Here is a 21,259-nt window from a genome sequence, read left to right as displayed (position 1 = left end):
TTTTGGGTTTTTTTCATAGAATCATAGAATCGTTGGGTTGTAAGGGGACCTTGAAGATCATCTAGTTCCAATCCCCTGCCATGGGGAGGGACACCTTCCACTAGACCAGGTTGCTCCAAGCCACATCCCAACTCACCTTGAACACCTCCAAGTGCTCAAGGATGGGGCAGCCACAGCTTCTCTGGGCAACCTGTGCCAGGGCCTCACCACCCTCACAATAAAGAATTTTCCCCTAATATCTAATCTAAACCTACTGTCTTTCAATTTGAACCTGTTCCACCTTGTCCTGTCACTACATGCTCTTGTAAATAGTCTTGTCTTACCTTTACTAAAAAAAAAAAAAATAATTAGTTTTTAAATAATTTTTCCTCAGAAGAGTATCTACATAGTGCATAAAGCGCTTCTTTTTCATTAAACAAAACATTAGACCCCGAACACCATAGCATGGCGTGTGAGCTCTCGAAGCAGGGCAGGACCCCCCCTTACACACCACGAAGGTCCTCGGCTCCGCCCCTCGTCCTCCCTCCCTCCCACATGGCCCGCCCCGAGCTCACCCTCCTGCCAGCTGAGGCTGGGGACATCGGGGTCATGGTGTTCTTTGCAGAGGGAATCACAGGGTATCTTCTTGGCATCGGGAAAGCCTCGGCCTTGTGCCGCCTCCCTCCCCACAGAGGCGCCGCCATGGCCGCGGCCGCTCCTCCCCTCACAGCCGGCGGGATGGCGCCCGCTGCGCTGCGGGACCTCCTTGCCCCTCGGGTCCGGAGGAGCCCTGCAGTTGTGTGAGTGTGAAAGCAGAAGGGAACAGAGGGGAACAGGCTCCCCGCATCCCGTCTGACCCCCGGCCCCTGACAGTACCCCGGGGAGGCGAAGGGCATAACTCCATGTGGGGAGGTCAAACCTCTGGGGAAGATACAGCACTCGCAGGCCTTTCCCCCCAGAAATCCCCAAATAACAAGCCATGGGGTTATCTGGAGCGGGGCGGCGTGGGGCAGGAGGTGGGAATGGGCAGTGAGCAGGTGCTAGGTACCCCAGTCCTCGTGAGGGGATGGCCATGGGGTGAGGATCCTGAAGGAATGGGATGAGGGGCAGAACGGCTGCAGACATAGATGGGCTATGTGCCCAATGCCTAGAATAAAAGCTCATTATCCACAGGCTATTTTTGGCACCTGATTAATTCTTTATAGCTCTCAAGCTGCATTTGTACTTCTGTTGCTGTGAAAAATCATAGCTCAGAAAAATCCCATTTCCCCCCATTTTGTGCGGTATCCTCTGTAATGAGGAAACATGGCTTTTAAAAGAAAAACAGCAAATAAACCCAGAACTTAGTCTGCATACAGACCACACAGGAATACCAAGCATGTGCAAATGCATATTTAGGGATAAAATTGCCAACTAAACATTTTAGACTTCAAATTTTCACTATTCATACATCTATCTCAGCCTTAAAACACTTTCATTCTTCTCTTTCCCAAATCCAAGCAAATCACAGGAAGAAAGTTATAGGAAAGCAGTGTGTGTGTTGCCTCTTTGTGGCCTAAGAAAAGGCCAACTTGCCAACTCCCATTTTCACTAAAGGAAATAATAAAATTAGAGCCTGTTCCTGGGTCCTGCTCCACACAAGGTCTGGATTGGATTTTTGGATTATGGGTACCACCCACAGTCAAAAAAATATGTGGGCTTAATCCCACAGATTTCTGATTATTCCTCAACATCCCTCATGGTGTCTCTTACTCCTTTAAAAGAAAGAAATAGACTACCATTTTGGTCTGACAGTATTATGTCCAGTGTCATAATTGCTGATGATATCAGGTAAGTGAGGAATCAGGCCTGTGGCTCTCCCTCACCAAACTCTTACAGAACAATCTTGGAGCATATGAGGCTTTTACTGGGTAAGAGTGGTAGTTGTTTCTTGGGGTTTTTTTCCTGCTGGAAAACATTGTCCCATTGTCCCAAAGGAGAAATTCAGTGTGCAACTATCTTGAAATAAACTTGGATAAGGGTTTCCTAACTTTATCTGGTCTATACTATGTGCACCTTAAACTGTAGGTGGGTCTCCTTTGGCAAAGGCTGCCACTTGCTCAAGAAGCTTAACAGTGTCTGTATCATCCTAATATTTTTGACTCTACAGGTGCTACAATGAACCTTCACCCCTGCACTCACTGCATCAGACTCGTAAGGCATTCAAAGAAGTCTGAGCCACCTGACTTTTCATAGAATTGTAGTCCAAGGGACAGAAGTTGAAACACAATAGAACAGTACTCCATAAAACTGGACAAATCTGCATATTCTCAGCTTGTTCAGGAGTTTAATAAATTGGTCTTTTTCACAAAAGACTGGTAAAACTTCCACTGGTGTTTGCTGGAGGTACCTAGTTGACTTGAGCTACATTCTGTAGACATTTTACATTAAAATCTATCCCAGCAGTCAGCTGGAAGGATATTTTATTGCTCAGCTGTATAGCTGATATTCAAAAATGTGTGGGTTTTGCAACTTTTAGGGCCAAGCTTTTACTTTTTCAGGAAGCAATCTTTTCTTCTATGATTAATGATTGTGTTGAATTGTCGAAGGTAAGAAACAACAGCTTGAAATTACTGTTATGTGCTATGGGAGACCAAAGGGAGAGCGTGGAACTAGATCTCCAGCAGGAAAACAGCTGGTAAAAAATTAAGCCAACTGTGTTTCCAAGTAAATCCTGGAATGCAGTTTGCAAAACAACACATGTTCAGTCAGAAATCCTCAAAAGAAAAGACCATTTTTTCAAGCAGATTAGCTGCCTCAGATGAAGGACATTATAACCAGCTAAGAAACTTGTACCTCTGTAGGTCTTCTTTTCCTTGGTTTCTTCATTTTCTATGATTCCAATAGGAGCTGAGAGCACTCAACATCATAAAACAGGGGAGGCTTTAAGGGAGTACGACAGCAGGCACTGTCTCCAGACTTGAACTAAACGAATTTCTTTTGACATTTAATAGTTTTCTCCTAAGACAGCCCACACTCACTAATCTCTTCTACATCATTAGCCTCACTCCTGACTCTCAGTGAGAATGAGATACACACTGTGGAAAATTCTACCACATACATTAAACTTCATCCTGTCACTCCATCCTCTGATCGCACCTTCAGAGACATTCACCCAACTGCCCCATGGGCAAACAACAGCAAGACAAAAAATTTACCAAAGCTCTGGAAGGCAGACATACAGGTTTTATATATATATATATATATATATATTCACAAGAGCAATTGTTTTATCTTAAAACCTTTCTAAAACATACTGCATATACTGCAGGCTTTGGCAGTAGAGATAAAATATTACGGGATCCAGCCTTATTTTGTTTTTCTCATCCAAATATACACATTGTTATAACAGAGAAATAATTGCATCCAGAATTATTACTGCTGCTTGATGACCAAAATGCCTCATACACTGCTCTGCACATGAAACTACTGCAAATATCCATCTACCCTGGCCAACAACAGCTTCTTTTGGGTGGAGCAAAAGAAAAGTGGCATAAACATGGTTCACTTAAAATGCAGTGACAAAAATGGCATTTGAAGGCCTGTGTTCAAAACAGTCCCATATTGTTATTACAGATGGAAACAGTGAGGGAAGAGAAACAAAAGAAACAAAAGCCAGCTTTTGTGAGTTCCAGAGCAATCCCTTATGATCCTGGGTCTTGTATAAGATGATTTGGAAGCTTTGGAAAGGCATTCAGGGTCTCTCCCTGAATAAGGCACTGAAATACACTGTCTTCCATGAGCCTGGCCCAGTGCCATGACAGTTTCTGCGTAATTCATTGCACATTTTGCTAAGTGTTCTCTGTATATCTATAGAGATATATACACATAGACATATATGTATTTTTCCATATGTTTTCCTGCAAAACAGAAAAATAAAGTAAGTTACATAATGGAATACAGAATTCAGTGTAAGACCAACTTAGTACCTGTTGACATGTCACACGTGCCCCAAACTAAACCAGAGATGCACTGATTTTTAATATACCCCAAGTCTGTAGAGATAAATTATTTCTTGTTTAACAAAGTTTTCACATAGCCCAGCCAGGAGGGCTAATGTTTGACTTCCTGAGTACCTTCTGCCCTTTTCAAGCCCCATCATCTTTTAAGCCTTTTAGCACTATTCTTAGCAATTCCTTGTGTCATTCTCAGTGACAAAATGTTGATTAGGGACAAAACTATTTTTTCCCCACTCTCAAGAGTTTAGATCTCCGGAAGTCAAGAGCAGTCCTGAACCTCATCATCTTTGAACATAAGATGCTAAAGAGATGCAGTAAGTAGATTGCTATTCCTATGAAAAAAATATATATATTCTTCAAATATCATTCTCCCTGTATCTTTTCTTCTGCAGTTGAAAAGAGATTCAAGTAAAGAGGCTATTCTTTTAATAAGAAATACACTAAGTACAGCTATATCTTCCCACTCCAAGCGGTCAGTGATTTAAATACTGCTTGAGACAGAGTTTGTAATCTAATGACATATTTAACAAACACCAATGGGTCTAATCTTACTTTAATTTGTCTAATTTTTTATCTGTTTTCAGCTCACATGTCTTCTGCATCAGCAAGCCTCACAGTTTGTTGTTTTCCTTTTGAAGGATATGCTTAAAAGCACCATGAAATACCTTTGCATTTTTTGTTATCAGAATTTCTAAACAAGGACCTGCATCTTTAACTCTCATGTCTCCTGTGGCTGTAAACAGAAGCCAGTAAGAACAGTCCATTGCCTCAGATAAAACAGATATATGCTGTTTCATTTTACAGAATATTGTATTTTCAACCCTTTTAGATTTGTGATTCCCCATCATGTTTTAATGGAAGTCTTCAAGTTCAGGGTTCAGACACTCACTTGTTATGCTTCAATCATGTGTGTAAACTGGAATTATTTACACAAGAGTCTGAGAACTGGGACCTTGATTTAACTCAACTACAGCTGTTACCTCTCACATGATGGGACTGTGTGAGTTCACATTTTATCTCAGTTCTTCTTCCTCTTCCTCTTCCTCATCTTCCATTTCCTCTTCTGAGTCATCCTTATTCTTTGAACTGTTGCTGAATTCAAGGTTCCCTTCAATATCCAGTACCTGTAAGTGCTTCAGGTTTTGGAAGGTACTTTCTTTCAGTGCTCCAACTGAAATCTTATTAAACCTGTAAACAAACAAAAAGGCACCCCTGTTAAAATAAACCCATTTTTATATGCAACACAGAAATGAGGAGACTAAGAGGAAACCATTCTGCAGCTACTCTACACTGACCGAAGTAACTCTAAGATTACACTGACTCACAACAGCACTCTAGAAGTGCTGACTCCTCTGGATGGGGGAAGAAATAAAATCATAATACTAGAATTCCTCCCCCACAAATTCTTTCTCTTGCTCTTCTGCTTTCTCCTTCCCAAAGAAGAAAGGCATCTGCTCCATAGTCCACATTTCAAAATGTAACTGATTTTTCATGACATTCTGTGTCATTCCTGGATAGTTTAACTCTTCACCTACAAAACTCAAAACAAAGTATCCCTTTATAAACAAAGCAGTAATTTTTCAGCTGTTATTTGGGTTTTCAGGAATACTAATAAACTAATCTGCAGTTTAAGAACCTGTCACATATACTGGTCTGTTGCTCTTGAACATGCTTAAAATTGTATTCTGTGTAATATTTCCATATGTATATTATTGTTTAACAGCACTGCAGTGATTAATGGCCTCCCATTAAAAATACGACTGAGCTTGGGTGGAGTTGCCTTCTGAATATGTTAGCAAAACTGTTTTGCAAATTCCTTTTTTCTTTATATAGAAATGTAGAATGTGGTATGTGGTTTCTGGTTCACATCCAAGCATTCACTAAAATCTCATAAATGTGAGCAGCTGAATAGACAGACTGCTCTAATTTACACCAGACTTTGTAATTTTATTTGCTGGGTATAGAATCATTCATCCATAAAGGTATGCTCCAGAACTATTCAGAACTACAGGGCAGTTTAGTTGCATATAGACAAAATAAGACCATATTTAGTCTTGTGCAGCCTGGGCTTTTTGAACACATCCATTGGATCAGCTTAATCAATTATTCTGTAGGGATTCATAAATTACTTCTAATTAATATTTTCAATAATATTCCATCAGATTAAAACTGAATATATTATGGGGACAGAATCACTTCTTGTGATATAAATCTCTGCTTAAATCAGTTGTTACTGTGAGTTTACATTACATGTAGAAAAAGGTCGGTATCTGTCATCTAAAAAAACAAAGTCCTCATCCAACTGACAGAGTGGGAAAATACCCAGTAAAGCCCCTAGACTGAGTTAAGTAACCTTCACAGTTGTAACCTGTCACTTGTTTCTGACAAAACTATCAAGGGAATGCACACAACTCCAAGATTAATCACACACACCTCACTGGAGGGGGATTTTGTTAAAATCCGGGGCCAACAGACACAGGCAAAGCTGTACTTCTACAAGAGGACTGTCAACTTTTGGCTCACAGCTGAATATTGGAATATGACATCATGTTAAACATTAATTTCCCAGAATTAGTGGCATGCCAAACCCATTCTAATAAGCATAGAAAAGACAAGCTCTCTGAAAAGAACTTATTATGTGTATCCATGTCTTTTCTGAGCAGATGAATATAGTTTTATCACATATTACTATGAACCAAATATGCTTGTTCAGAAAGTAAGGATTTAAAATACTTTCTGAAAAGTAAGCAATTACAAAGTGGATGAAGCAGGAAAAAATCTTGTGTGTTGAAGTGGAAACTTGGCCTTACCTGAGGTAAATCCCCTTTATTTTGGGTGTGGATTCAAAAGCATTCTCTGAAACCATTGTGATCTTGTTGTTCTGGAGATACAGATATTCCAGAGATTCTGGCAGGCCTAATGGGATAGATGTCAGCTGGTTGCCAGCCATATCTAGTGACTGCAAGAGAGACAACAAGGGGTCAAATAAATAACTCAATTTAAATATTAGAAACACTCCAGAAAGAGATTTAAGTTTGAAGTTATATTTGTTATAGAGTAAACTAACTTCATCTACCTCTAATTTGCATCAAGGTAAGTGTGACCAAGACAGTTCTACTCTCTTACACTCCTACTGAGCATCCTGATTTCACATGATACATCATGCTGGTTTGTTTCAGAGTTCCAACATTTCTTTATCTCTGTCCCCAGGCATTAGCCCATGTCTGCTTCAAGTAAATTAAAAACAGGCTGAGTTTCAGATATGCATCAGAATTCCTTGGAAGCTGCTACTGCAAACACTTTGCTGGCTAAGGTTGGTAATAGGTACGGTTACATCTAAAACCATCTGGAAATATTATGATCATTTCTGAGATTAATTTTATCCAAGAGAATGGATCAATAGAAATGTTTTGGTATCCTGTAGCATTTTCATAGCACCAACCTGACACTCACTAGTTACACACTACTCAAAGCTACACTTCTGCAAACAACTGTCCTAATTCCAGTGCTTTTATTCCTCACATAATGCCAGTCTGGAAAACAATTATCAATAGAATCATTGAATTGTTTAGGTTGGAAAAAAGCTTTAAGATCATTGACTCCAACTGTTAACCCAGTACTGCCAAGTCCATTATGTAAATGTCTCACTTTGCAGTTGCAGAGTCTCCAGTGATTTCCATGGAAACTGTGGACTGAAGCATTTACTAAGTATATGCATGATCAGGGTCTTTATGGGATGGTTATTTGCCAAATTCACCCCAGTGCACCAACTCAGAAACCAACTGCACAGTTAAGCACTTAATGATAAAAAGGATTCAGCTGGAAACAGCCAACAAGAAGTAACGTTGTTCCAAAGAAAACAAACAACCATAAATGCCCCATTAGTCCAGCAGAATTTTAAGTCTGTGCTATTATCTGAACCCTGTTCAATGGGAGTGAGGTTTGCTGTGGGGATGGCCAATGTTTGATTCAGCAACACCTTGCTCTGGCTTGACACTGACTGCAAGGAAGTGACAGTAGAACAAAAGTTCCACAAAGTAATTGTGAATCACGACCTTTGAGAAGAAAAGCTCTTCATTCCAGCCAACAACTCCAGCTGCCTAACAGGGCTCATGACCCATTTTTGTTTGAAAATAAAACAACCTACATTTTATTAAGGTACTGCAGAAAAACAGTCCCAGCAGTCCATAATTTTCAACAGCATCTTCCTTCCAGACTTTGCACATTAGATATATTTGCACATGCACACATACACACACACACACACACATCAGTGAGGCATCAAACAAAGGCAAAAGGTATTATTAAAGCCAGGGACCAAATCTGCAGCTGATGCAAACAGCTCGACAGACACTGTTGCTGCATTGCTGATTGACATTAACTGAGCAACAAGCTATTGGTTTTTCCCAGACACAACAGAAAGGGAAACATTCATATAGATTAACATCAGGATTGTCTGAAAACACACTGGGGGCCAGTGTGACATATGCTCCATGTCCTTATCCCTGATCTGCTCTGAGATGTGCACACTTTGCCTGTGCAGTGACCTGACCATATGCACCCTCCATGGATGCCATATGACACAGGCAATACCTTTCACTGCAGGAAAGGGGCTGTTGCCTAAAAGGAAATGCAGACAAATCCTTCAGCCAGTGTAACAATTCTGAAAGGTCATTTTGCTCAGCACAAATGTGATTGTTCCTGCCTGCCTTATGGTTTGTGTTTAACTTTCTCCAACAATTAAGCAAATGAGAAGACTGCTGATTGAATCCAGACCTCTGAGCTGCTCCCCAGGTGCCTTAGCCAGCTGAGCTGCTAAATCCTACAGCTTGGCTTGTCTGACTATAAGCTGATGTGGGGGCTTTGAGAATTAAGAGTGTTTTTGTTTATGCATTCCTTCCTCCTGCTGTCTCTATTCAGAGCTGATTTTAAATCTTTTGGGAGACAAGCTTTTTGAAAAGCCTAATTTCAGTTTTAATGACAACATTCACTGATGTTTTTCTGAAAATATAGGACACTGTCAGGGTTCAGAAACAAAGCTGGACTGGCCAGCAGTGGAAGGTACCCACCTCTGGGACAACAGCACATCATTTCTACTCTAGAAACAGTGTGTAGCACTCACAGTGCAACCCCAAAACATGAGGACCAAGCACATTTAGTATTGGTGCTACATAATTTGATTTAGGCAGACAGATGAGGACATCAGCATCACTAAAACAATTAGAGAAGGTGATGTTTCTACCTGGAGACTGCTGAGTTCTCTCCATGCTCTTGAATAAATTGAATTTACTTTCAGTTTATTGTTGCTCAAATACAGTTCCCGCAGTTTTGTCATCCCAGACAAAGTCCCTTTTGGGATAATGCTTATCTCGTTCTCCTTCAGCTTCAGAACCTGCAAGTTCTTTGGAAAGCCGAAAGGCACTGTGTGCAGATTGTTTCCAGAAAGATCCAGGGACTTTAGTTGCCGCAGTTTACGGAAGGCCTCCCGATGGATCTGGGGACTTGTGAGTTTGTTGTAGCTCAGGTTCAGCTCTTCAAGGAAGTAAGTAGTAGCAAAGTCATTCCTGTTAATCTCTGAGATCTGATTATGAAGGATCATAAGTGTCTTCACTCGCCGGGGCAGCCCACTGGGGATCCTTTCCAGCATGTTATTGTACAGGTGGACAGTGTGCAGCTTCTTTAAGCCCTGGAAGGCTAAGGGGTGAATACCTCGGGCTTTTAATTTGTTATTGTGGAGCAGAAGGTACTCCAGATTCTTAATTTGGGTCAAGACATCTCTGTCAATCACCTTAATTGCATTCTTCTCCAGGTGGAGGAGGACGATGTTTCGAGGTAAACCACTTGGGATTTGTGAGAGGTTATTGCTGGACAAATCCAGATATTCAAGACTAGACAATTTCCTTGGGAAAGCAGGAAAGAAAACACTCTCCGTTTAGATTCTGCAAGGTGAAACAATAACCAGTTTCCTCTAAGATTTTACAACCTTTGCTTTAGAGCCTTTTTACCCAGCATGGCTTCCACTACTGACTGCCCTTTTCTGACTCATGATATGAATGATGTGGACACCAAAACAGGGAGCACCCATATTTTCATTAGGGATTAGGACGTGGCACTGCCCCTGCTCCTCAGCCACACTAGCAAGACAACATGCCAGAGTCCACAGACACCCAAACTGCCACTGGGCTGAGGACTGAGATCACTTTTGCAGTCACAGATAGCAACATATGAGCAATTTCAGTGAACAAATACCACAAGGAAGATGCCATGGGAGCACCACCAGAACACAGAGTTCAGCTCTCAGTTTCACAGAAACAAAGCCTGAGCATGAGTAATTTCTGTCTTTCTGAAAGTATATACTGAAATTGAAAGGCAAGTCTGCTTTCTAGATGATGGAATGTTACTCTTATGAAAAGCAGAAATGCTAACTCAGTGTCCTAGGCTAAGGTAGTGAACTTCTCCTGACCCTCCAGTATTATGGAAGTGAGTCAGGGCTAGAGCTGCTTTGTGTAAGCTACTGAATCTGGATTCCATGGTCTCAGTTGAAGCTAAATTAAACCCTCAAACCAGCCACTTATACCAACTGGATGTGGATCAACGGCATTATATGCCAGGACTGAGGAACCCTGTATTCCCTTGTATTTCAAGTCAGTTTCTCAGTTCAAATGAGAGTTTTAATCTATTGACACTACATAACCCATCGCAGATGACTAGAAAGTTTTCAGGAAACATGAGAACTAATGTGTTACAGACATTACTTACTGGTTACTACACTGCTATTCCAGCTATCCAGACATGCTCTGAATGAACAAATATAATCTTTAGGTAAAATACTTCATTGCTGCAAATTTGTAAGTCTTCCTAGGATGGGAATATCTTAACAAAAATTATATGTCCAACATGACCTGGAGGTGGACTCAACACAGATATATTAAACTACTAAGGGAGGTTTCTCGGAATGAGAAATGGAAAAGGAAAGCACAGTTTGGTACATTTTTGTGTCTGGAGATCAGGAGAGTTTACAGAACTAAATTATGGGCAGGACCGATTGTGTGGTCTGGATCTTCACGTAGAAAAAGGGCAGCATTCAGTGCAAGCAAAGAAAAAAATGTTAAAATTTTTAAGTGCTAAGTCCCAGGCTAAATCTAGGACAGCCAAAGGCTATTTCTGTTTCACCAGTTGATAGCAAAGCTTCTGCAGCCATCTGGCTCTTGAGCAGTACCATTGCATCCCTGCCTGCTCCAGCAACCACCTGCACTGGGGTACAGCTGGGCCAGGGGAATTCACAGCTGTGTGTCTGTGGCTGCTTTCAAGTCACCTTCAGAGAAACACACAAGTGGCTCCAGTGAAGATGAAGGTGTGGCTCTAATGCCAAGTGAAGTGCCCTAGAAACTGGAAAGTCCCAGGTAACCTCACTTTTGACTGTTTTGGAAGAACAGAGTGTCTTTCCATGTTGTTCTAGGTGGCTTTTCCCAGAAGACACTTAGTACCTGTGTGACTGGGTCTGTGGCAGGCAGGGAGTGGTGCAGTCTGATGTTCACTGTCCTGTGTTTTGTATGAAACTATTCTGCAACCACTCACCCAGACCTTTGCTTTTGAATGGCAGCATCTGCATCTCAGATTTAGCAGTGAAATGCATAACACCATCCAGCTTTTAATAACTTTACTTTTTACTGTGTCCTTTGTTCAGTAGATGTGTGACTGTACCAGAGGGGGCAGACAGACACAGAGGTACAAACTGCACATCTCAGTCTCACCAAAAAGTTTCGTTGTCCATTCCCTCATTAGACAAGTAGTTATTCTGCAAATACAGCTCCCGCAGACCAGCAAGTTCGCTGAAGGCTCCTTTGGGAATCTTCTCCAGCTTGTTGCTCTAGACTCACCAGAAGCACAAAGCACAGTATTTGGCATGAATAAATACAACATTTGGGTTCTGTTCAACTAACAGGCAATTAAACTTCTAAAGGACTAGACATAAAATATTTAGGGGGCATTATAATGTGATGGACAGACTGGATCACACAGACAAATCTGGCTAAATGTCTCAATGAACAGTAAAAGGAAAAAATCACATCTAAAGTACACCTGTCAGATACTTTTGGTCCACTACTGGCTGCCTCTCATTTCTCATTGTCCTGGATTTTTCCCAGTCAAAATATCAAGGTAAATGTTACTACTGACAGATGGTGCACTTGCATATAAAACACTCATTTCTCTGCTCGTCTCCTCTGCCCTTAACACAACTGGGGACAGCAGGGAAGGAGACGAGTTCAAAGTGTAATCCTCAAAGTGTGAAACCCCTTTGGGAGTCACACAAATAACAGGGAGATAATGATTACTGTAAGTGTAAAAAAATGCAGGGAACAAGTAAGTTCATACTTTGGAGAGAAATTCCAGCAATTTAAGGGACTGGACTGGTTGCATTTACTTTTCTTCAAGCTGGAGAAGTCTGTTCTCTAGAAGACTTTAACAAGAATTCTGGTGAAACCTTCAAGGGAAAAGAAAGCTGGGAGGCAGCACAGAGCTGCCTCAGTGCAGGGCTGATAACAGACTCCAGCCTCTGCACGTCCAAGGAGCTGTCAACACTCGGAGCTAGCAGACCCAGGACTCCCCACCACTGTGGCTCTCCCATTGCTAAGGCTCAGATCTCCAGCACAGACATGATGAAGCATTTTTATCATCATCAGATGACATGGAATTAAAAATGCTGGAGAGTAGTTAATAGCACAACTCTGCTATTGCGCTGTTGCTGGAGGAGTTGTAGCAGTAGAGGATGCCTGATCCAAACCGAATTGCCAGTTCAGTAGCAAGCAGCAGACACTGATGCTGGGAAACAGTGGTCTGTGTGAAACAAGTTAGTGAGCAAAGCCAGCACAGAGTGGCTGAGCAGCTATCAGGAGAAGTGGCATCAGTGGCAAACTTAACTGGGAGGTCATGGAAACATGGCCACGGAATGATGCACTCACTTCCTGTTCTAAGATGTATTAATATCGGTATGTGCAGGGAGGAGACCAACAATGCAACCACCCAGGAGTTTGCAATACATCCCCCTGCAAACACAGCAAGGCATTTCTGCCCCTTATGAGCATTCTGGTGATTTGCAAAAACCACTGTTGCTTATGGACAAAAAGGAAGGACACTGGGACAGCTACTGTTGAGAATACAGCAGGCAAGACTTAAAGTGGGCCTGGGGGTGTTTCCAGGTGCACTGGGATGTCTTGACTGTGTGGTGTGAAACCCACACAAACACAGGATTACAAAACTTTGTTGTCATTACCTGTAAGTGTAATTTATATAGTGCTGGAGGGAGATTCTTTGGAACATACTTCAAGAAATTGCTGGACATGATGAGTATCTCCACATTATTCGAGCCATTGAACATATTATCAGGTAACCCAGCATCTGAAAGTTTGTTGTTATGAAGATACACAGATCTGTTGGAAGGAAATAAAATATGAAGTTCAACAGATAGGGAGATCTGGAGTTTTTGTTTACTGAGAGAAATTAGTTTAAAACTTAATTTCAATCTTTTCTTCTTTCTTTGAGATAATTATATTTGTTTTTAAAATGTGTCCTTTAACTTAGCAAGGGATACAGGTGCAAAACCAAATGGCTGGCCCCAATACTCTCTGAAAGTTAGGTTTATTCCAAATCCAAACCTGCATGTGAATGCAAATTTCACAAGTGGCCTTATCTTCTTAAAAGAAGAAACTGAGTGCAAGCTGGGACTGTGCAGTACTTAGAAACACAGAATGTCAGTGTGGTGGCCTCACTCAGAGGGTTGGAATTATCTCTGTTTAACAGATATGCCCCAATTTTAACTTCTTTTTGGAGCTGAGTCTGGCCTGCTTGGGCTTGCAAAACCAACCGGGAGGTCTCGTAAGAAAGGACCATTTCTTAACTCGCCATTCTTCCTGCTCCCATGAAGGCTGGAAATACCCCAGGAAACAATTTGTCTCCTACTCCTAGAACTCAGAATAGGATACTAACAGAAAGAACAGATTTACCCAGTCTGGAAGAGTTGGTTTTTAATGAGCCATTGCCCTTCTTACTTTCAATCTTTAATATTCACAAAAAGTTTCTCCAAACAGATTTTCAGAAATTGACTCATTCTTACACAGGTTTCAATTCTGTACAAAGCAATGTACCTTTATGAAGTTATTCCTGCTTTTCACTGGCTTAACTGCTAAATGAATTCGTAAGACTTCTTTGTAACTGAAGAAGTTACAGGTTTTTAGTGACTGATTACCTCTTCCTTTCCTGTGTTTACCCCTAGGTGCAGCAGGCAGCTAAATTTGTAGAGAGGGGTTAAAACTGCAAAAGTATCAAAATGTGCTTTTTTTAACTTGTTCTTGGATTCTCTACCCGTTGCAGAGGACTTGGCACCATCCTTCTGGAAGGAAGGAAAGGCTCAGTATGGAAATACAATTGTGTGATCACACACTCCAGGGAGTTCAGAGCTACACTGAAAGTATTGTTTACCCTGCATGGTCAGCTGTACTTTTAACTCACAAATATTTGCCTTTCTGAAAAACTTACTCTCCAAATAATCAGTCTGAGATCATGAACTCTGCTGGGGGCAAACAAAACAACTGAAACAACTGCGTTAGGATTTTATATGAGTGATCTTGGAAATCAATAAATTCTTATTCTGATTAAAATCAGTGTTGGTATAGAAGAGAGTGAAAATCACTTCAGAAGAGTCAGTAATTTTAGTATGGAACCAAAACACAGCAGCATCTGCATCTTCAGATTAAGGAAGAAAACATGTATAAATCTAGCTTCTTTCATCATGAGATATTGCCAGAAATCTGTGAGTGACTCAGCCCTTTCAGCTTCCAAGAGCCAAGAGACTAAAGGCCCAGGAAGTGCAGAATAGCTCCAGCTCTCAATGAATTCAGTGGGAATGGAGAGTTCTTCAGTTCATTACAAGACCAGGCTGTAGGGGCTCAGCTGGGTCAGCTGTAATTAACTGCTTCCAAACCTGGCTGTGTAAATTACTCCCAACAGAGTTTGGGATGTCTTTGCAGGATCTGGATGGTGCAGTATTTGGATGCTGCAGATTACTCAAAACCTCTTTAGAAAAGCCCATACCTCACAGGAGGTGGTCTGTGTGCCTCTGAGTTTGACATGGATGTGCTGCTGTGGATCCAGATGAGAAAACCACAGCCTAAAACTAAGCAGAGACCTTTGGCATCAGACCTGGGGTTTGAACACTTCTGTAGGTGCTGAAGTGCTTACCTTTAACAGAATTGAGTTATACTGCACTGAGTACTGCACCCTCCACCTGATTTTATTTAAAAACTAATGGACTGTAATAAAACTAGAGATTTCTAAATAGCTAATCTCCATTTTGAGAAACTAAATCTGTTCTTTTCAATACCTGATACACAAATAAAATAGGGACAATTTCATTTCATATTTGCAGAAGTGTCTGGCAGCTAGCAAAAGCCCTTGGAAAGTGTTTGTTTGATCTTTCATGCTGATAATAACACATTCTTTCCAAAAACACAAGTGGGCAATAATATAGTTTACCTGGATAGTTTCTTATCACCCACCAACTGCATCCAAGCAGGGGCAGAACACCAGTATTGTTTTACTTCCCAGTTCCTTACCTCAAGTTTGGTTTCTGTCCAAATGTGAGCCCATATATCTTAGTGAGATAATTGGCTGCAAAATCTGCACTGATCAAGGTATTTGGTAGGAATTTCGGAGCCACTGTTAGCTGTAAAAGAAATATACAGGGGAAATGCAGCAAATGTTTTAACCAAGTATTAGAGCAGCAGCAAAACACTTGCAAATTTATCTTCCCTGAACAGGCAAAGATAAATTAAACTGAATGTAGATTGCATGAACAAAAACAAATTGTCCTCACTCACTAATCTGTCCAGGAAGGAGACAGACTTTTGCTCTAAGATATGAAAATGTTTGTTTTGGTTGGAAGGGTCCTGTCTCTTTTTGGTGGAAGAAATCAAGAAATTGTTATTCAGAGAGCAAACACTTTGCTTACTATTGTTCCAAATTCCCCAGTCTGCTGTGCCAAAAAACTCCAACCCCCCTCACAGTGACCTACTGCTTATTCACTTGCGAAAATGTATTGTGGAGGGGAAGTGTCACTTCACACGTCTGCTCCACTGCATCCATTTCTGATGATCTCTGCAAGGGGGATTCAGGCTCCCAAAGAACAAGGATACTTCTGAGCCAAATGATGGAATACTGAATGGCACTTCAAAGCAAAGTGTACAGTGATACTTTGTTCAATAAACAAGTGATGTATGAGGAAATACAGAAAGGCCCTGTCTCCAAAATTTTATAGCTGACAACAGGTATAGGATTGAATGTGTTGCTCTTACTGCTATTTTTATCGGTGATTTTAAAAGCTAACCCTAAAAATGTCTGCATCTGAACAAATGGGTGGAGTGGAAAGTAATCATCAAAAAAAAAAGCTCAGTTTTAGAGAGCATCCAGGTAATACAATAGCCAGGTTCGCTGAGTGACTGTTAATAGCAAAGTCATTCACCTACAAACCAAGAATACAGGCTACAATCCAGGCTGGATGGAGGACAGTTTTCTGGGAAGCATAAATCCAGAAGCTTTAAGCATCAGGATAAAGCCCTTGGGAAACAAATTTTTAACACAATGCTGTAATAGATAACCCTTAAGTAGAGAAGACACTGAATTGCAGTTGGCAGGTGCAGCCACCCTGGTTACAGGTGTTCACTGCAGTAGTAATGAGACCACTCAGTGTTTTATGTGCACTCCAAAGGGCTCTGGAGAGAACATCTTTCCCAGGGAGGTAACTGAATTCTTTGTCATCTTTGAGATCAGGATGGGAAACTGGGGCAATGGAAGAGAGCTGCCTTCTAGCCTGAAGTTCATGGAATCTGTAATCTTCCTCACAGCTCTGTTGTGGTGAAACAGAACCTAGTCCTTTCAGCCAACAAAGTACAGCAAAACTCACATGATGAGAAACCATATTTTTCAAACTTTTATTACTATAAAACTGCAGTTGGTTATGAATAATAGCGTAAAACCAAAAATATTTAAAATATGAACACTGTGTGAAAGGAGACACTTTATTGGAGAACTGCCTAAGCCTTAAAAAAAACTTAACCTAAGCCTTAAGCTATGTATTTATCCAAATAGTGCCTATACCCCTCTCTACTGGTATGTCAAGTGTGCATTGATGAACGCCATCCATGAACTTCCAATTTACTGGACTCATAAAACAATCTTCTTTAAAAAAAAAAAAAAACAAAAAACCCCCCCATTATTTACTGTTCTTCATTTCCAGCTGTCCCAAAACCTCCATCCTTAGCCTGTCTCAAACATTTAATGGTCACAAACACAAAAAAGATCTTTCCCACAAATCACACTGCTATCAGTATTTCCAGGTGGTTTGTGAGCACTGGAATGAGGCATTCTGCATATTACTGCAGTTGTTCTTGGCTTTGGTGGTAATCTCTCACCTCCTGATCTGGGAGATATGATTTCAGGGAACTGGATAAAAGCACTCATCTCTGAGTAAGAAGGTCCGACAATGCCTCAGAAAGAAATAAGTCTCTACCGTGACACAATATTAACAATTCAGACACAGGAAACAAGACAATCATTTTGATACATGGTGGTACATTAAAGCTTTTTTCCAGTCAATTAGGTCATAACTTTTACACAAAACAAAGGACATGGCTCAGACATGTGAAATGAAAGACATCAGAACCACAAGAAAGAGGAAAGAGAGAAATTTAATCCAAAAGGAGTTTTCACTTGCTCAGGACTTTGCTGTGGCATTTCAGCACTTGGTCATGAGACTGATCTTCACTGGTTACCTGCTTGAAGGATTTCTGCTGGATTGTTTTAAGTGTTAGCAAAAATCAAGTTGACTTGAATAGCTTTGTCTAATTTATTGCCTAACAAGAAGCAATCTGCATTTCTCCAGCTGCAATTCTCTTTCAACTTTATTTCTGCACCTTCCTTTCTATGTGGCAGAGAGTGTTTCTCCACTGTTAACTAATGAATTCAGAAGGTTAATAGAAAAAGTCATTACCAGCTTTGAAACCATTTTTCTTGCTTGGATGAAGTTTTGATAAAAACAGAAGTACTGGACTGGGTTGAATCCCATATCACTTTCAGGATATGGGAAAATGCAAACCTTCTGCCACCAAAATCATCTGCTTATATTAAATAATAATGACAGCTCAGGATCTGGTCTATAGTTTGGTGGAACAATTTCTTTCATTAACAAGGTTTACTGTGCACTCTTTATGAGAGATACAAAACATGAGAATGGGGGTGAAAAATTAAAAAGGAAACTACAGCAGCTGCTCTTTACTTGAAGTACTTGTTACTCACAGGCCACAGAAGGCTTTTAGTCTGTTACATTTCTTTTCTCTGATCAACTATGCCAGTTTAATGAAAGATGATTTAGCTACATCTGATGGGATCACAATGGAAGATAAAGCAGCATTAAGATAATCCATAAAACAAGGAGCAAACTACCAGCAAATCCCTGCTCTCCTCCAGATACCACAGTAACTTGATCCACAATGTTTCCTGCTGCAGAGGAGATGCAGTTTGAAGCCAATCTGGTTTGTCCTGGCTTGTGATTTATAAAGAAATGTGTTATTTTTGCGGGTCTACAATCTCTCACTCTAACTACTTCTGACATTCGCTGATGTTTGCAATTTCTTTTGGGATTCTTTTCTCTCTGCAGCAAAGCCAGAAAAACCAAACACTTTGTTTTGTTACACAGGGAAAATCAGAGTGCAAGGTTCTGGAATATTAGTCACAGTCTGGCTTGTTCCTTTTTATGGAGTTATTAACTGCCAAGATTGTTACATGGAAATGGTGCTTGAAAGAGAGAAAAGAACACAATGTTACTGTACTAAGGAATGGGTTCTATTCTCAATCACTCCATACAGAAATGTATGGAGTGATTCTGGATGTGTCTTGGCCTGACTGAAACCTGAATGTGGCCACATGTATTTAATCAGAAAATCAAATGGTCCCAGATTTTAAGAGGATAATAAAATATATATACAGACATTCAGAGAGAGAGAAGGTGGGATGGAAGGGCAGGATTTTTGTAGACAAAGAAGTTCTCTCAGATGTTTTAACTTATGTTTTTCTGTGGATCCCAGTTTCTTTTGTAGCAAATATTTGTGGACAATCACTGGGGATAAAGAAAGCCATAATGGGAACCACCCAGATGCAAGGGTATATGAGAAGCTATTTCATTTCCTAGCCTTGGCAGGAAAGATGTGCTTCTGTTAAGACATCCAACCTAGGTCATTAATAGGAAAGCATCTGGGATCTTCTCCATCATAAGAAGAAATTCAGCTCCTAACCACTGCAGCAGCTAAAAGAATAAATTAATGACTGGCACAGTGTCACTGTGTGTGGGCATCCTCCCCATATCAAACCTAATAAGAATGGGAGTCAGGGAAAACTGGATAGCTTTTTACAGATCTTGATGGCTCAAACAAAGGCACTAGGATGTGTTTGTTCACAAATTTTTCAACCAGCCTCATCTGATAAGGCAGCATTTCACATCATTACCCTACATACAGGCAGGAGCCAAATCTGCATGCAGCTGATCCAAAGCCTGCTGAAGACAGTGGTAATTTGTACATGCAGGGGCTGTATCCCCCTACACGCGGGAAACCTTTCACCAGGAACACAAATAAACAAGTGTTCAAAATATACCTGCATGTGCAGCCTCTAAACTTTTCACATATACTGTTTTGACCTTAGATGAACCTGCATTAGAATATCACTTTAGCACAGTTTTACTTAAGTAGTACATATATTTTGAAAGAATTGACATCTTGCTTATTTAATTTTCAGAACGCAACTAGAAAAGAACTCTAAAAGGCTTCAGAGCTTCTTACCTTATTGTTTGCCAGGTACAGGTAATTCAGGTTCTCCAGATGCTCAAATGCTTCCTCTGGCAACCCTTAAGAATAGGAATAACTAATCAGTGACATCAGCACCTTACTGCCATTCTGAGTGAAAATATCAGAGGACAGCTTTCCCTCTCAGTATCTTTCATGTGAGATTGAAATACTTTTTAATGCCACTGAAACAATCTGATTCAAACCTATTGTTGTCTCTTTTTATTTAATTGGAAAAAACCCCAAACCCACAAACCAAATCAAACAGTACAAACTTGTTAAGAGCAATGGATAACTATTTAAAATCCTGATCACACAAGGCTTTGTGGCCAAGCCCACTGGCAGGGGTCAGGTACATAGCTGTGCAGATCTGCCCTATGGCTGATTATCAGTGCTTGCAGCAACCACACTATCTGAGAACCTTCTCCTGTAATTTGCTTATGATTCTGCAAATCTTTTTTCTTGCAAGGACATAATCTGAGGTTGCTTAATGATCAGATCAACCCGATGCATGACTATATTGCCAAAGTTACCCCAGTATCTGCATGTCACAACCCTTCTCTTGCTCCGCTCCCCCACAATACAGATATCCAAACAGTAACCAGCTCAGAGAGCTGATCCAGCTCAGGGCTTATCGTCCCCAATAATTATTAATTTTCATCTGAGTCACCCCACATCCAGCTGATCACACAAGCACAACTGCTGTCACAATGGAAAGCCTGCAAGTAACACTTTCACCTGGCACTTAGATAACCATGAGTCAAAGGTGAAGCTATTTCCCATGTCAAAACGTGTTGGAAGCTCAGGGCTGCACTGGGGCTTGTGAAAGAAACATGAAGGCCCAGAAGTCATAATGTCAAAGGCTGGATATATTAAGCACAGCTTTCCCTGTGCTGTGTAAGAGTGCTGTGCCTTGAAGCCCATGTATAATATGCCCACAATCTCATAAAGTTTTCTCTCTAACATTGCAATAAGGATAAAAAGAGCATTCAGATCAACTGGCTGACACATAAATTATTAATAATTACTTCTTTTGCATCCCATATCCTCCTCTCTTACTGTTTACTCCAATTTCTCTGTTTCTTTTGCTTTCCTCGCTAACCCCTTGTCAAGTTTCTCTAATAAGCATAAGACTGAGCCAGCAAAACTTGCCTACAAAAATCAAAATGGTTTGAGAAGGGTAGAAATGTCCTTATTTGCAATATGTATATAAATTCATACCAAATTTGACAAGGACAAAACTGGACCAAACTACCCTGACTGACTAGACTGAACTAAACAAGGTCATTCAGGAGGAAATCATTCAGCATGTGGATGTTTCTGGTTCTCAAGTGCATTGCATGGAAGTGCCTGTGGGACCAGAGGGAGTTTCCTGGATGAGAAGATCTCACA

At 40.7% G+C, this 21,259-nt stretch overlaps 1 protein-coding gene across 1 annotated transcript in view; it reads right to left on the bottom strand.

The window, feature by feature from the left end:
• Positions 1–1,349: 1,349 nt before the first annotated feature.
• The window catches only part of PODN (podocan), a 31,345-nt gene continuing 11,435 nt past the window's right edge, over positions 1,350–21,259 (bottom strand). Inside the window, exons 3-10 of the mRNA XM_008633093.2 lie at positions 19,865–19,929; positions 15,590–15,699; positions 13,252–13,408; positions 11,732–11,847; positions 9,220–9,877; positions 6,788–6,936; positions 4,958–5,165; positions 1,350–3,878 (exon numbers count right to left, since the gene is read on the bottom strand). Coding sequence (XP_008631315.1) covers positions 4,991–5,165; positions 6,788–6,936; positions 9,220–9,877; positions 11,732–11,847; positions 13,252–13,408; positions 15,590–15,699; positions 19,865–19,929 — 1,430 coding nt within the window. The 3' untranslated portion in view covers positions 1,350–3,878; positions 4,958–4,990. The remainder of the gene's footprint in view (positions 3,879–4,957; positions 5,166–6,787; positions 6,937–9,219; positions 9,878–11,731; positions 11,848–13,251; positions 13,409–15,589; positions 15,700–19,864; positions 19,930–21,259) is intronic.

This window comes from Corvus brachyrhynchos, unplaced genomic scaffold (genome assembly GCF_000691975.1).
Source record: "Corvus brachyrhynchos isolate BGI_N302 unplaced genomic scaffold, ASM69197v1 scaffold34, whole genome shotgun sequence".
Classification (NCBI taxonomy): Eukaryota; Metazoa; Chordata; class Aves; order Passeriformes; family Corvidae; genus Corvus; species Corvus brachyrhynchos.
This window is presented reverse-complemented; position numbering and strand designations above follow the sequence as displayed.